Source organism: Panonychus citri, unplaced genomic scaffold (assembly GCF_014898815.1).
Source record: "Panonychus citri isolate SS breed McGregor unplaced genomic scaffold, ASM1489881v1 Contig00068, whole genome shotgun sequence".
Lineage (NCBI taxonomy): Eukaryota > Metazoa > Arthropoda > Arachnida > Trombidiformes > Tetranychidae > Panonychus > Panonychus citri.
In genome coordinates this window covers 342,273-356,036 of record NW_026515473.1, presented here as the reverse complement: position 1 = coordinate 356,036, position 13,764 = coordinate 342,273, and the positions used below count along the sequence as shown (strand labels likewise).

Below are 13,764 nucleotides of genomic sequence, written 5' to 3'. Positions count from 1 at the left end.
GATGTATGAAGGTGATAATTAGTTGATTGTGTTGAAATATAATAACAAATAATCTGCTTCATGTTAATCTCATGTCTATTTATCATGAAAGTGTAATAAGAAAACAAATTTTTACTCTTGATAAACATTTTGGAAACTGTTCAAATTGTTGTGAATAGATTAACAATTTATTGATTATGGTTCGATTATCATATCAGAATTTATTGATTCAATTTTTGTGAGTTTCTGTCTTAATCATTTTCACATGGTGTTATTATTATTATTATGAGTTATTACAATTTGTTGATGAGACAATTAATCATTAATTGATTGTTTGTATTTGCTTGCCAAGTTAATCTTTGTTAATTGTTTCAAGTTTTAAAATGAAATTAATTTAGAGGGAGGAAAAGGTTTGATTGGGTTAACCGTTTCAAGTTTAATTATTTAATTGATTTGCAGTTGTTGTTTAAGTTAATTAAATGCCAGTGATGAAACGATTAAGATCAAAAGACTGAATCGATGAGCCAAGAAACGTTGAAGTTGATGGATAAGGGAAAGGATGAGGATTATGATGATGATGATTAGGTGATAATGATGATGAGGATAAACTGTAATGATGATGATGATGATTAGAAAGATAATTAGTTGAAGTGATGTTACCACTTCCTCCATTTGATCCGTTAAGTGTTGAATGAACGAGACAATCTTGTTGTAAGGTTTTCCTTTTTGTTTTATAGCGACGATTTTGGAACCAAATTTTCACCTGAGTTTCGGTTAATTTTAATGAAGATGCAAGGTCACTTCGTTCGGGTCCCGATAGATACTTTTGTAGACTAAAACGTTTCTCAAGTTCGTAAACTTGAGCGTGAGTGAAAGCGGCTCGAGTCCGTTTCTTACGGATCTTGGATGAAGTTTGTGAATGTGAAATTGATGATGAAGAGGAAGTCCCGTTAATCGATGATGATGAACCTTGATAACCACGAGAATGGTGATGATGATGGTGATGGAGTAATGAACGATGGTGACCAAGATGTGGATGGTGGTGGTGTTGAAGTGTAGAAGGTGTTGTTGGTGGAGGTTGTTGTTGTTGTGGTGGTGGTGGTGGTGGGGGAAGATGAGGTGGATTAAGGTGAATATTATGTTGACCGTTAATTTCCGGTATCGAATGATGGAGATGTGGGGAAAGGGATGAAGGAGAAGAAGATGAGTTTAATGGAGTTGATGAGGATGAAGATGGAGATGAGGAAGAGGATAGAGATGATGTTGGGTGGGGTGGGTTGGTTTTACCACCGCTATCGATTGAAGATGAGCACTTCCCTTCAGGACAATCTGTCAAAACATTAAGAAGGGAAAAAAAGTTCTGTTAAAAAATGGACATGAAACGATTAGCTGAGTCGTCATCATCATCATCATCATCAACATAATCGCTATCAACAAGATCATCATCATCAAAACGTTGAAAGATTGTTGATGTTTTTTATTTTGATGATGAAAAATTAACTGACAATTAGTACAATCAAAAGGATTAGTTAATCATTTATCATATTAGTTAAAGTTGTCATCTTTTTTTTTGTCGTCCAATGTATCAAATAACATTGTAAATGATTCCAAGTCATTGCTCTCAACTGTTAATCTTTGTCATGTTTATGCAAATATATGAAAAAGATTAGGAATTAAATTGATGAGATAATCTCAATTAAGATTAGAGTCTTGAGACTATTGATTATGATGATGACGATGATGATGATGATGATTGTAATTGTGATACAGATAAATTGATACATCGCAACTTCCTGTTCAATTTGTGAACCAAATGGACGCTATTGTATTAATCTAATCAATTGATGACTGATTGTCACTACGATCAACAATCGTGAACATGATCATAACCATTAATGTATCATTATAATCAGGAAAATGAAGATTAACTAATGTCATTAACTAATGATGAGCCGATGAAAAGATTTCACTTTGTAACAATTAACTTCCCTGTTTCCACAGATATGATTAGAGAGACAAAAATTTTCATGAGAACTCAGAGTTTCCTTTCAACAATCAATAATAATAATAGAAAATAGTTCAACAATCATGAGAAGATAATTAAAACAGAGAGAGAGAGAGAGAGAGAGAGAGAGAGAGAATGACAAATAAAATAGTCAATCAATTCATATCCGGAAAGATCAATTAACTAATTGTGGATAAACAATTTCGACCATCGAAATTGTTACAACTAAAAAAACTTAAAGGTAATTCAGTCAATCTAAATCCAAATGATTAACTAATATGATTAACGCCTATAACTCACAAATCACTGATTAAGTGATTCAATGATTATTGAAAACACTTGAAGCTTATAACTGATACAATCTAAATTGAAATTGTTGTTATCAAATTAATGTTCACAATTTAAGTTTTATAGGTTTAATTATCATTCTCACTATTAGTTAATCATTAGGTTAATATTCATTATATTATATAGGGAATGCTTTTTTCTCAAAGATTATCATGAAAGATTCTGAGGGCGGAACTGAAATATTAACATGAGATGTTATCAGAATTTGCTGAATTTATCTTGATCACTTTTCAGTGTTTTCTTATATATAGTTGAAACATTGAAAACGTTTTGTTTCAAATTAAATGTGACAAGTTAACAAAATTAAACGTTGACCATTTTATCATTATCATTATCATCATCAATTTGTTTGTCCATCTAGTGTGACTAAATTGTTTTCAGGGTGGGTTTCAATTCACTTGTCCATGTCCACTAGTAAAGTGACAGAAACAACTTGTTGATATTTGAACTCATGTGAAAACTTTTTTCTTAAACATTAATATCAATAGGGAAGACCCTGTAATTGTGAAAAGGATCAAGATGAAAAAGTAAATCATCCTCATCTTCATCCTCATCATCTTCTTGTCAACAATGTGTAAAATTATGGTTATCATCATCATCGTAATCAATAGTCTAGTAGTAAACTCTGTCCATTGTCAAAGTGTCACAAACCCAAGGGTTAACAAAAGTATCGGTCATTTCCAAGTGACCATCCAGACACTTTGTATATATACTATGTGTGTGTGTGTGTGGGATCAACATCGTTAGAAAAGCTCGAGAATCTCAACTGACCAGCAACTAACTAACTGTAAAATTGACCACAAAAGGCAAATTTGAACCATTTACATGATTAGTTAGCTAAAAGTGACCATGTAATATAATCAAATTTAAATAGCACAATTAACGGGCCAAATAAACACAACAACGTAAATCTTTTGACCTCCAATGTTTCAAGTTTACATTTAGATGATTGTTAAAGTTTCTCAATGGTTGAAATTTAGAGGATTAAATGATGTTACAGTTGAGAAAGCGGAGGATTAACTTGATTATCTTGATTATTTCCATAGGATTGTTTATAATTAACTATACATTTAACTGTTTTCAAATACGAAATCGGGATCAACAAAACAAAAAAAGATGAGGATGAAAACCACAAAAACAAGATGAAGATGATGAAGTAAATACAGTAGCTTATAGTTTTAAATTAACTTAAACAGCATCAAATTACTTGGAGCAATTAGTTATCCATTAGTATTGAAGTTTACACTTGAATGGGTACAGAAAATTAGTTGATTATCAGGAGCAAATAATCAATTCATGAAGACGATGATGATGGTTAACCTGAAGGCTAAATAGACTGACCTGATCTCAACAAGTTAACCTGGTAATTAATCATCATTACCATAGAGAATCAACAATTTAAACAGCTGATAATGATGATGATGATGATTAAAGAGATGATAATTATCACAAGATGGAAAGCTTGAAAGTGGATTATCTGATTATCTATCATTTGATTATTATCAATGATACCTGTTGATTATATGGATTAACATAAATCTTGGATCAATTTTCACAGGTATCAAGTTTAATTTTAAGTTAATCAATACTGATTTTTTGGCATTCACGATAAAATTATGATTAGTTAATCATCTTGATTAATGTTTTCAACTTACGGATTGGTGAAGGATAAAGGAGATGATCTGTTGATGGTAACCAACGAGAATAGGGATTATCGTAATAGTATAAAGGTAAATGGTTAACTGGATTAGGTGAGATTGATGGATTAGTTTGATTGTTATTTGATTCTCTGTCGATTGGTGATGAAGAGGAAGAAGAAGATGAAGATGATGATGATGAGAATGATGGTGATTCCTCTGATTTAATTGTGATCTTATTTGGTTGATTAACTTTCGTTGTAGATGAGTAGCAATTATCATGATTATCAGTTGATGATTTAATTGTTGGTGAAACTTTTGCTGTTGATGAAGTTGATAAATTGTTTGGACAGTTTGATTTCTGTTTATTTGTTGGTAACTTCAATATATCCGATACACTGAAACCAATTGAAACTTTGGCACTTGAACCAATCTCATCAATGCTGTCGATAGACATGATTAAATTGTTAAACTAAATTGTAATTTAAAAAAAAACAATCAATCGATCAAATCAATATGAGTAAATGATAATCCACAATCGTCAATGATTATTATTCAATGTATTCATTGGGATGTTTTGATAATCAAACAGAATAGTAAATTTACTTGGAAACAATTGAATGTTGATTGTTACTCTTAATTATCGTGATGATAGTTAACACTTTGTTAAAGAATTGAGAATATTATTATAATACAATTATTAAGATAATCAAGCAGTGATTAAGAAATAAAGATGAAGTATCTTCTTGGAGAGATGAGGATGAGGATGAAAAATTGTTTAGATGTTGAGTGAGATGGGAGGAGTAATCGCCAGGGAGTTTACCTCCTCCTATTGGATTATCTGATTAATTTACCAGAGAGAGAGAGAGAGAGAGAGAGAGAGAGAGAGAGAGAGAGAGAGAGAGAGAGATGAAGATGAAGATTTCAAATGGATCAACTGATTGACATGATTAAGAAAAAAATCTTATAAATATAGTTACTCTAATTGGGAGAGTAATGAGAAAAACTATTTTACACTTACAATTTAAAGTAACAACAAGTTAATTGAAAACAATTTACAATCAAATTGGTAAATAATTAAACGTTTTTACAAGTTAATTTGCTTCAAGATTTTAGTGTAATAGGAAACAAATTGTTTGACTTGATTGAGGATTCTTGAGATTATCCTTTACTCTTGCCCCGCCTTTGAACCGTATTGGTGATTTACAGTTAGACTTTACTGGAGGTGGGAAAATGGGAGGAGGAGTGGGTAAGGTTTATGGTGGGTAACGAAAGACACTGAGTGGGAAAAAGGCGGTAACCAGGATAATACCTTTATCCTGGTGTAAGAAAGTGGGTTGAAACTAAATCTATTACTTTGTGAGTGGAAGAGGAAGAGAAATAAACAATTAACTAAATCAGTCTTTCGATCATTTCAAGTTTATTATAATACTAATGGACAATCAACTAATTGTACGATCAATTATCACCAACACAATTACTGAAAAAGGAAAGAGCGAAGAGAGGAAACAAATTACTAATCATTTTCAGACTCTTAAATGTTAATTGTTACAATTAAACTTGATTCAATATTAAAGTGGCTTCTATTGAGTGTGTGTATATGGTTAATTAATGATCAACTTTTTATCAGCTAACAATTAGTCTAATTGTTATACTTTTAAAGGGTTGGATTGAAATTAGTTACATTTGTATAGTTTTATTTTTTTTTGTTACTTCATTTTCATTGATCAACCACAACAATTAACTAAATTAACATGATGATGATAAAGATGAGGATGAAGATGATCAATGTAATCTAATTAATTGAGTAGGATGATTGATTTAAAGTGATATTTGTAATTTTAAATTGTGAAACTTGTAAATCATAGACAGAAACATTGAACCGAAAATAATGATTTATCATATTGAGATCTTTTTAATCACAATTAGAATCACAATTATCTTTAAAATGAAATGACTATTAACACTGTTTATTCACACTTTCAGGATGATCAGGGGGGAGAGAGTGAGAGATATGAGAGATAATTCAGATTCTCAGAATTAATCTACTAAAAATTACGGATAAGAAAAAATGAAATGAAAAATCAACTAATTTAGTTAATATAATTTAAAAGGAAAAACATTTAAACAAAATATGATTTCAAATACAAATCAAGGTGGGAAGTGAATATGATATTATCCAAGCCCTCAGGGCTAATATTTAGCATCTTCAGGTGATGATGATGATGATCATCATCATCATCACTAATGGAGGTAAGTTAAAGCTCATAAATCATAATTTAAAAACCTTTCAAATTGTTAACTGATAACATACCTGAAGAAACTGAATTTACCTGGAAAATAATTTTCTTCAAATTGTTAATTATTCATTTTGTGTTTATTATTATTTAATTTTTCTCTTTCTCTCTAACAACTAATTAACTTAATTGTTATCATTGTGGCTTTTTAACTGTGATAATATTGTTGTTAATTGTTGTTACCTCAATGGTGATAATCATAATTCATATTAATAATGAAAACTTTTTTTTTGTATTAACTAATTAACACTTAACACAAATGATATTTAATCCTTACAAATAATTAACCTTCTAATGGTTAAAAGTTTCTAATTACTTGATTGATTTGATTGTTGATTAATTTTCATTTAAATTGTTGTTTCTTTACAAAATATTTATAAAATTTTGTTGATATTTTACTCATAATTTACCCTCAGGGCTTTTGTTTAAAGTTATTCATTTAGTTTATATTGATTATATTGATTTAGCTTTTGTCTTATCAGAATATTAATTTTTTTTATCAAATTCACTTCCAAATCATTTTTTTTTATCATAATTTTTATATAAATATTGTAAATATATATACGGGTGATTATAATAATAATTAGCACAATTATCATAATTTACAATTAGCACTTTTTGATTAGCTAATTACAAATTATTATTATCTTTTCTCAATCAAATGATACAAATTGCGGTTGCGTTTTTGATAGAAATTTTTTTTTCCAGTTCATTACATTGATGATTAATTTAATTTGGGGAAAATTGTTTGTTCTAATTAAACAATTTAATTGGTTTTAAAATTTTTATTTTCGGTTTCGATTCAACATCGACTGGTGAATTTGAAATTGGCGGTTTTCGATTTTTAGTTCTCCTGGAAAAGTCTAGATGGAGCTACTTTTCGAATTTTTGGCGGTTCAGTTTGGAGAATCAAGAACGTAAACAAAGATTTTGGTTTTCTTGTCAATTGTTGAAAATTATTTTTCTTTAATTAATATTAACATTTTGTGATATTCTTATTTATTTTATTTTATTCTACTTCATTATGGCTCCTTCAAAGTCACCCGGTAAATTTTCACCACATTTAATGAAACCTTCAGATATTTTTGGTAAAAGGAAAAGGAAATGTTCACCTTCAACTCTTCTCAGTGAATCTGGACCAAGAAAGAAGTTATTTGTTTCTCCATTAAAGTGTATTAATTTTAATTCTCCAGCTAAAGCTTATAAAAGTCCTAAAACATCTAGAAGAAAGGGAACACCAAGAAAAACACCGAAAAAAACACCACGTAAAATTGTTACCGAGGAATCTTCGGTTCCATTAAGTGATCTTATAGATGAAGACGCCAATATTGAGGCTCCTTCAAGTGAGTTTTTTTCAGTTCTGTTTATTTTACTCAATCTATTTTTGATTCTTTTTATCAACAACAACAAGAAAATATTTATAATGTCAAAATGTTTTTCTTTTTCTTCTCTGCCTCTTTCTTGTTTTACTCTTTAGTTTGTAAAAAGGAAAAAAATGGCGGACTCACACGTATACCAATCGATTGGACTTTGAAAACTAGACTTCGTTTTTTCAGCTATAAACCTTTTCCTTATAAAGGTTATTTCAGTGCTACTGAAAGTGCCACTGGAACCTCTTCATTTGTCCGTTGTACACCAACAACATTCCCTCAAGACACGACACAAAAATCAACAACATTAAAACCTTCCCTTTCATCATCTTCTTTAATGTCAACCAGTGACACAACGAAAACTGTTGCTATAAGTGCTGCAGCTCTATTGAAGAAACATTGTTTCGTTTGGAGATATCCTCATCTTCCTGGTTTTGATTTATTTCCAAGGATAAATAATCGATGTAAATTGGCACCAATAAGTCGTCCAATGAGTGAAGATTTACTCCAAGAATATTGTTCTAGTTTTAAAGACTTGTATGATCTTATTCGAGCAAGACAGTGTGCGTACTTTTATCTATGCGCTCATTCATTTACTGCACTTTTTCAAGCACCAGGAGTCGGTGGAATTGATGAGATCCATGTATATATAACACCGACTACCGATGGATTTAGGAAAATGCTCAAAGAAGAAGGTATTGAATTTTCCATGCCACTTTTGGAAAAAGAGATTGAACTTTCAAAAGAAGAAGAAAAAGCCGACGAAGAAAAGGAAAAAGCTTTAAATGAAGAAATTTTCGGACCTTCGTAAGTAGATAAACTTCTCTCAACAAATGATCGATCTAAGTTGTTTAATATTCTCTTTCTCTTCTAATTAATAGAATGCTCGATGAAGACGAAGATGCTTCAAATTTTCTCGAAAGTATTGGTGTTAGCATACAAGAATCTTCATCCATCAATAAACCCAAAAGAACCAAAAAGTAAATTTCTAATCCAATGTTAAACTTTTTACTTTCTTCTTTGTTTCAACACAAACTAATCAATTGATTGTTTATCTTTATCCTTTTCTCCTTACAGTTCAGTGAGAAAAAATGTCAACTCCACTCTAGTTTTAATCAAAGGATCGAACGCTCAAGATTTGATTCCATTTTTATCAAATTCCAAGATAATTCTCAAAACAACCGGATCACTCGCCTTTGTACCACCGACTCTTTTGGCCCCAGTCGCTTTTGAAGGAGCTCAACTTCATTTTCTCAAATTAAAGCAAAACAATATGTCCGAAAAAGCCGCATCAATGTACAGTCTTGAAATTCGAGGGCCAATATTACCCAATATGGTGGACAGTTTATGTGAATTATTTAAAGAAACCATTGGCGATTTTACCGCTAATCTTGTCAATTACGATTATTGTTCACCAATGGCGACCGTTCATTCAATCGACAAGGATGATGATAGTAAAGATGAAACCAAAGTGATCTTTGCCTCTGAAAGTCTACATGATTGTGGATTAGAACAACAATTAATACAAGATTTATGCTCTAAAACTAATCAAAGCAAAATCAGCCATTCATCAATTAGCTGCAAAGGTGGAAAATTTTTTGTAAATTGACAATAAGCTTATCAATTAATAGTTTATTTTACAATTTAATCAACACTTTAACTAAAACAAAAAAATCTTATTTACTTGAAGCTGAATCAATTTGTTTGAAATTGAACAAATTAATTATCAAATATGATGATGATGATGATGATGATAGTAATTAACGGGAATATATTAACTCATTAGATCAAATCTATTTACATGATGTAATCAAATTAGTAATAATTTGTTACAAAATTGTAAAACTGTAAAAATATTTTCTCATGATGACAATTTTAATCATAAGTAGTAACATTTTTAACCCACTCAATTGTCAATCTATCGTTTTCTCAATCACTGTTTAGTTAACTTAATTGTTCAAGAAACGAATTGAAAAAATTGCAATTATTGTAAATACTTGTACTTTTAAATATCAATCAACTAAACGATCACCTTAACAACGTTCAAATTATATAATCAACGTTTCTTCAAGAACAAAAATAGTTAATCACTTAATCTCATTTAATTGTAATTTAATCAACAAATCAAACCATCATCATCATCATCATCCCATCAACATTAACTAATCTTTGATTATATTTTTTAAATCAATTGTGGTTCTCAAATAATGATTGATTGTAATGGTTAATATAATTGTAACTTATTTTTATTTATTATTTTTTTTTCTCGTTGTATTAATACAATTTAAACCGATAAACAGCAAAATTGTTACCAAATGATTTACTTAACAATTGACAATGAATTGTAACAATTTAAAAACACACATTATCCTTACAATGAGACAATTTAATGTAATATAATTACAACTTGAAATGATTTAGCCCTTGATTGAAGTAATAAGATTAATTGTGATACAATTTGTAAGTATCATTGAAAATGAACAATTTGATTTGAATTGCGTTTTCTTTTCTGATGATTTAGCAATTAAACGATTGTTATTAATCATTTTGAAAACAAATAAGCACCTTAATAGTAAATCAAGATGATTAGTTGATCATTAAATTGTCTTAACTGTAAATTGTAACTCTTTGATTGATTGACGATGAATATTTCAATTTACACGTTGATTTATCAACTAATTACATTTTCTGCTAATTTTATTCAACAAGAGCAACAATTTAGACAATTTATCAAAGTTTACAATAAGAATTACACTTTTAATTCATCTGAATATTGGCATCGATTCACAATCTTTCAGGTAAGAAAACAATCAAACCCTAATTGCTTAATTATCTTAATTACAAGAAAATTTTCTTCCAATTCAATTAATTAATTGTAAACAGAGATCAATTGAGAAGATTAAAAATCTTAACAATCAACGTAAACATCCAAACAGTGCTTTGTTTGGATTAACTCCTTTTACTGATTTAACTTTGACAGAATTTAAGAGTAAAGGTAAACAATTAACCTAATCAACTAAATTAAATTGTTACACACGAAAAGTGATTAATATTTGTGTTTTTATTTTTTCTTCACAATTTCAATCAGTTATTAAAACGATTGGTAAACGTTATAAGCAACGAAATGACGTTACAGGCTCCAAACGATTGTTATTATCATCATCTCAATATAATGGTAACAATTTAACTAATCAAGATGATGGTGATTTAAGTATGGACAAGATAATTAAAACTCTTCCACCTCAAGTTGATTGGAGGTCAAAGGGTATAATTGGTAATGTAATTGCTCAAGGTAAATGTGGCTCTTGTTGGGCTCACACCGTTACCGAAACAATTAGCTCAATGGTTGCACTGGAAACAAATAAATTCACCAGATTAAGTGCTCAACAATTACTTGATTGTTCAGATAATAATTACGGTTGTAACGGAGGTGACCTTTGCGAAGCCTTAAATTGGATTGTGAAAAATAACGTCACCCTATTAAAGGAAACAGATTATCCTCTTAGACTGGACTCTGGTCAGTGTCGTCAACCCAATATAACCAATGGAGTTCAAATTGAATCCAATTTCACTTGTCACCGGTAAGTATTACATGTTGATATTATTTACCTTCATTTACAATCAGATAATATACTAATTAATTGGCTAATTAGACAAACTGGACACGAGGAAAATATGTTACAGTTAATTGCTAATCATGGACCTTTAATGGCCGCCGCCGATGCGTCAATATGGCAACACTATGTTAATGGTACTATTCACGAAAATTGTGGCCAAGATGCCAACCACGCAGTCCAAATTGTAGGCTACAATTTGCAAGGTAATCATTAAATCATAATAATAAAAATATCAACACACACATATATTAATTAACTCATTAATTGACCATGAAATGGTCTTGTAAAAAAATCAATCAATTGATATTCATCACATAAACACCTTTATCAATCAACTACAATCGTAATTGTAACTCACCTTTTCCTGTTCCGTTCATGTCTGACTGATATTACTACACTCATTCACCAATTTGTTAACCTTACTATCAGTGAATTATTATTATTATTTGTTTTACTCTAATTTTTATCTTACTTTTTGTATCTTTTAAATTGTTTACCGTTGATTAGATGATATCCCTTATTATATTGCTCGTAATACTTGGGGTACCAATTGGGGTATGGATGGTTACCTACAGATCGCTATTGGTAACAATACATGTGACATAACGGCGGAGGTTTCAGCGGTTTGGATTAAATCAATTGATTGAGACCGGAAAAACTAATAACGATCAATTTATCACCGAAAGTTCATTTACCGTTACAAAGATAACTGTTTACCTGTAACAACCAATCAACAACAAAACTTGTTCCAAACTTGGAAACTGAAAATCAAGTTCAATCCTTTTTTTTTCTTCCTCTTCATGATAACCATCATATTCATCATTACATATCATCATTACTCTTCACAGAATCAGCTGAAAATCATCATCATGTAGTTCATTTAGTGAGAGATAAAATTAAAGTACCATTTTTTTGTTCCACCAAAGAAGCAAAAAACCGATGAAACAACAACACGAGAAGAAGAGAAAATCATTTCTACTGAACTTTTTTTTCTTTTTCAGAATTTTCATCATTTATCTCTTACGTTTATCATGTTAAAAACTGAAATTCTACGAAAAAAAAAATTCATTACCACACTAAATTTACTCTCACCATTGAATGATCATTAAATAATCTATTAAATTGATAATAGTAAGTGGGTTTCTCTTGATTAATCTACTGTACATGATTAGAACATGAGATGATCATGGAGCAATTCGAGTGACAGAATAGAAACAAAAATCTTTGGTTAGAAATCACATCTATTCAGTTTCAAGTGAATTATTTGTTTCCATTTTATTTCATCGTTCTCCCTGTTTTCTTGATAAAATCATTACCCTTCAGGGAATCAGAATAACTTGATAGTTCATCAAACAAAGTTCCAAGCAAAGATAAACAATAAATGTTTCTCATGACAAGAAGGAAAAAGTTCTGTTCTATTTCAAATGTGTAGAATGTCCCAAGTTTTTTTCTAAATACTATCATATTCTTTAAGCATTTGGACCTCAGAGTTTGGTTCATATTCGACTCTTCAAAGTCATTCTAGTTCTTCCAGAACTTATATATAAGTTACTTTCAATGTCATTCGATGATCGGAATTCTGTTGAATTATTTTCAAAGTTTTCGAGGTTATTAATGAAGCCATTTTCTTTTTATATATTTATATTTGAGTCTTATCATTTACCTCAATGTGCTATTAATATATGAAAGTTCAGATTGGCGCCTGAGTAATTCATGCTGGTGAGACAAAAAATGAAATCAAACTCAGAATTTGAATACTGCTGATTGATTTGATTCTCAGTAAACTTATATTTACTTTTTAAGTTTCGCTTTAATCAAAAAAGGTCAAAGGTTTGTTTTCTGTGTAGGAGTAAAAGGGAAAGTACATTGTAAGGTGGAGAGAGAGGATGAGAAGTTACCTCTGGGTAAACAAAGTTCATTATTGATGATTATGAAGAAAATAACAGATCCAAAAGATTCATTGACTCTGGTGTGTATAAAAAGTAACATTGGATTAATACTTTTCCATGTTGATTCACCCAATTCCAGAATTAGATACTTTTAGACTCGATTTTTTTTTGTTCTTTTGATTGTATTGTCATCAACAGACTCGAATGTGAATGAAAGTTGTACCAGAGTGATCATTGATTCCCATGGTAGATAATTCAATATTCTGGAAACAAAAGAAGGAGATTGTAACTCTTGATTGATTTAATAATGAATATAACACAAGATTAAACGGTAAGCAAAATGATGATCAGATGATCATCAATGATGAACAATAGATGAGAACAATTGTCGAAAATAGAAGAGAGAGAGAGAGAGAGAGAGAGAGAGAGAGAGAGAGAGAGAGGAAATTGGAGATTAAGTTAATCATCATCATCATGATTCTTTCAAATGAAGGTAGTAATTAAAGTCTTTTATCAGCCAAATTAGATGTATTCATGGAAATAGAATGGAAAATCGTGATGGTGAAGAGAAAGTGGAAAACAGTTTCATCTTTCATTCACTTAATCAATCAGCTGATTCATT

The 13,764-nt window shown here is 30.1% G+C and overlaps 3 protein-coding genes across 3 annotated transcripts; 2 read left to right on the top strand and 1 right to left on the bottom strand.

Annotated features, from left to right (window-relative positions):
- Positions 1 to 185: 185 nt before the first annotated feature.
- Positions 186 to 4,771, bottom strand: LOC128386247 (putative protein TPRXL). Its single transcript, XM_053345252.1, has 2 exons — positions 3,988 to 4,771; positions 186 to 1,308 (listed from the first exon to the last, which is right to left on the bottom strand). The coding sequence occupies exons 1-2, from the start codon at positions 4,424 to 4,426 to the stop codon at positions 455 to 457; spliced, it is 1,293 nt and encodes a 430-aa protein (XP_053201227.1). The 5' UTR covers positions 4,427 to 4,771; the 3' UTR covers positions 186 to 454.
- A 2,406-nt stretch (positions 4,772 to 7,177) lies between these two features.
- On the top strand, positions 7,178 to 9,331 carry LOC128386303 (protein downstream neighbor of Son-like). Its single transcript, XM_053345323.1, has 4 exons — positions 7,178 to 7,609; positions 7,744 to 8,443; positions 8,518 to 8,616; positions 8,714 to 9,331. The coding sequence occupies exons 1-4, from the start codon at positions 7,291 to 7,293 to the stop codon at positions 9,243 to 9,245; spliced, it is 1,650 nt and encodes a 549-aa protein (XP_053201298.1). The 5' UTR covers positions 7,178 to 7,290; the 3' UTR covers positions 9,246 to 9,331.
- Positions 9,332 to 10,210: 879 nt separating this feature from the next.
- Positions 10,211 to 12,382, top strand: LOC128386304 (cathepsin O-like). The gene is made up of 5 exons (XM_053345324.1): positions 10,211 to 10,434; positions 10,520 to 10,631; positions 10,725 to 11,217; positions 11,290 to 11,456; positions 11,761 to 12,382. Exons 1-5 carry the CDS (start codon positions 10,279 to 10,281, stop codon positions 11,898 to 11,900), a joined length of 1,068 nt encoding a protein of 355 aa, XP_053201299.1. The 5' UTR covers positions 10,211 to 10,278; the 3' UTR covers positions 11,901 to 12,382.
- Positions 12,383 to 13,764: the final 1,382 nt, after the last annotated feature.

Excerpts from the sequence above, each read along its gene's own strand:
- LOC128386247 (XM_053345252.1), bottom strand. The coding sequence starts at position 4,426 with ATGTCTATCGACAGCATTGATGAGATTGGTTCAAGTGCCAAAGTTTCA. Across the intron at positions 1,309-3,987 it reads CCTTTATCCTTCACCAATCC|ATTGTCCTGAAGGGAAGTGC; the intron begins GTAAGTTGAAAA and ends ATGTTTTGACAG.
- LOC128386303 (XM_053345323.1), top strand. The coding sequence starts at position 7,291 with ATGGCTCCTTCAAAGTCACCCGGTAAATTTTCACCACATTTAATGAAA. Across the intron at positions 8,444-8,517 it reads GAAGAAATTTTCGGACCTTC|AATGCTCGATGAAGACGAAG; the intron begins GTAAGTAGATAA and ends TCTAATTAATAG. Across the intron at positions 8,617-8,713 it reads AAACCCAAAAGAACCAAAAA|TTCAGTGAGAAAAAATGTCA; the intron begins GTAAATTTCTAA and ends TTCTCCTTACAG.
- LOC128386304 (XM_053345324.1), top strand. The coding sequence starts at position 10,279 with ATGAATATTTCAATTTACACGTTGATTTATCAACTAATTACATTTTCT. Across the intron at positions 10,632-10,724 it reads GACAGAATTTAAGAGTAAAG|TTATTAAAACGATTGGTAAA; the intron begins GTAAACAATTAA and ends AATTTCAATCAG. Across the intron at positions 11,457-11,760 it reads TGTAGGCTACAATTTGCAAG|ATGATATCCCTTATTATATT; the intron begins GTAATCATTAAA and ends ACCGTTGATTAG.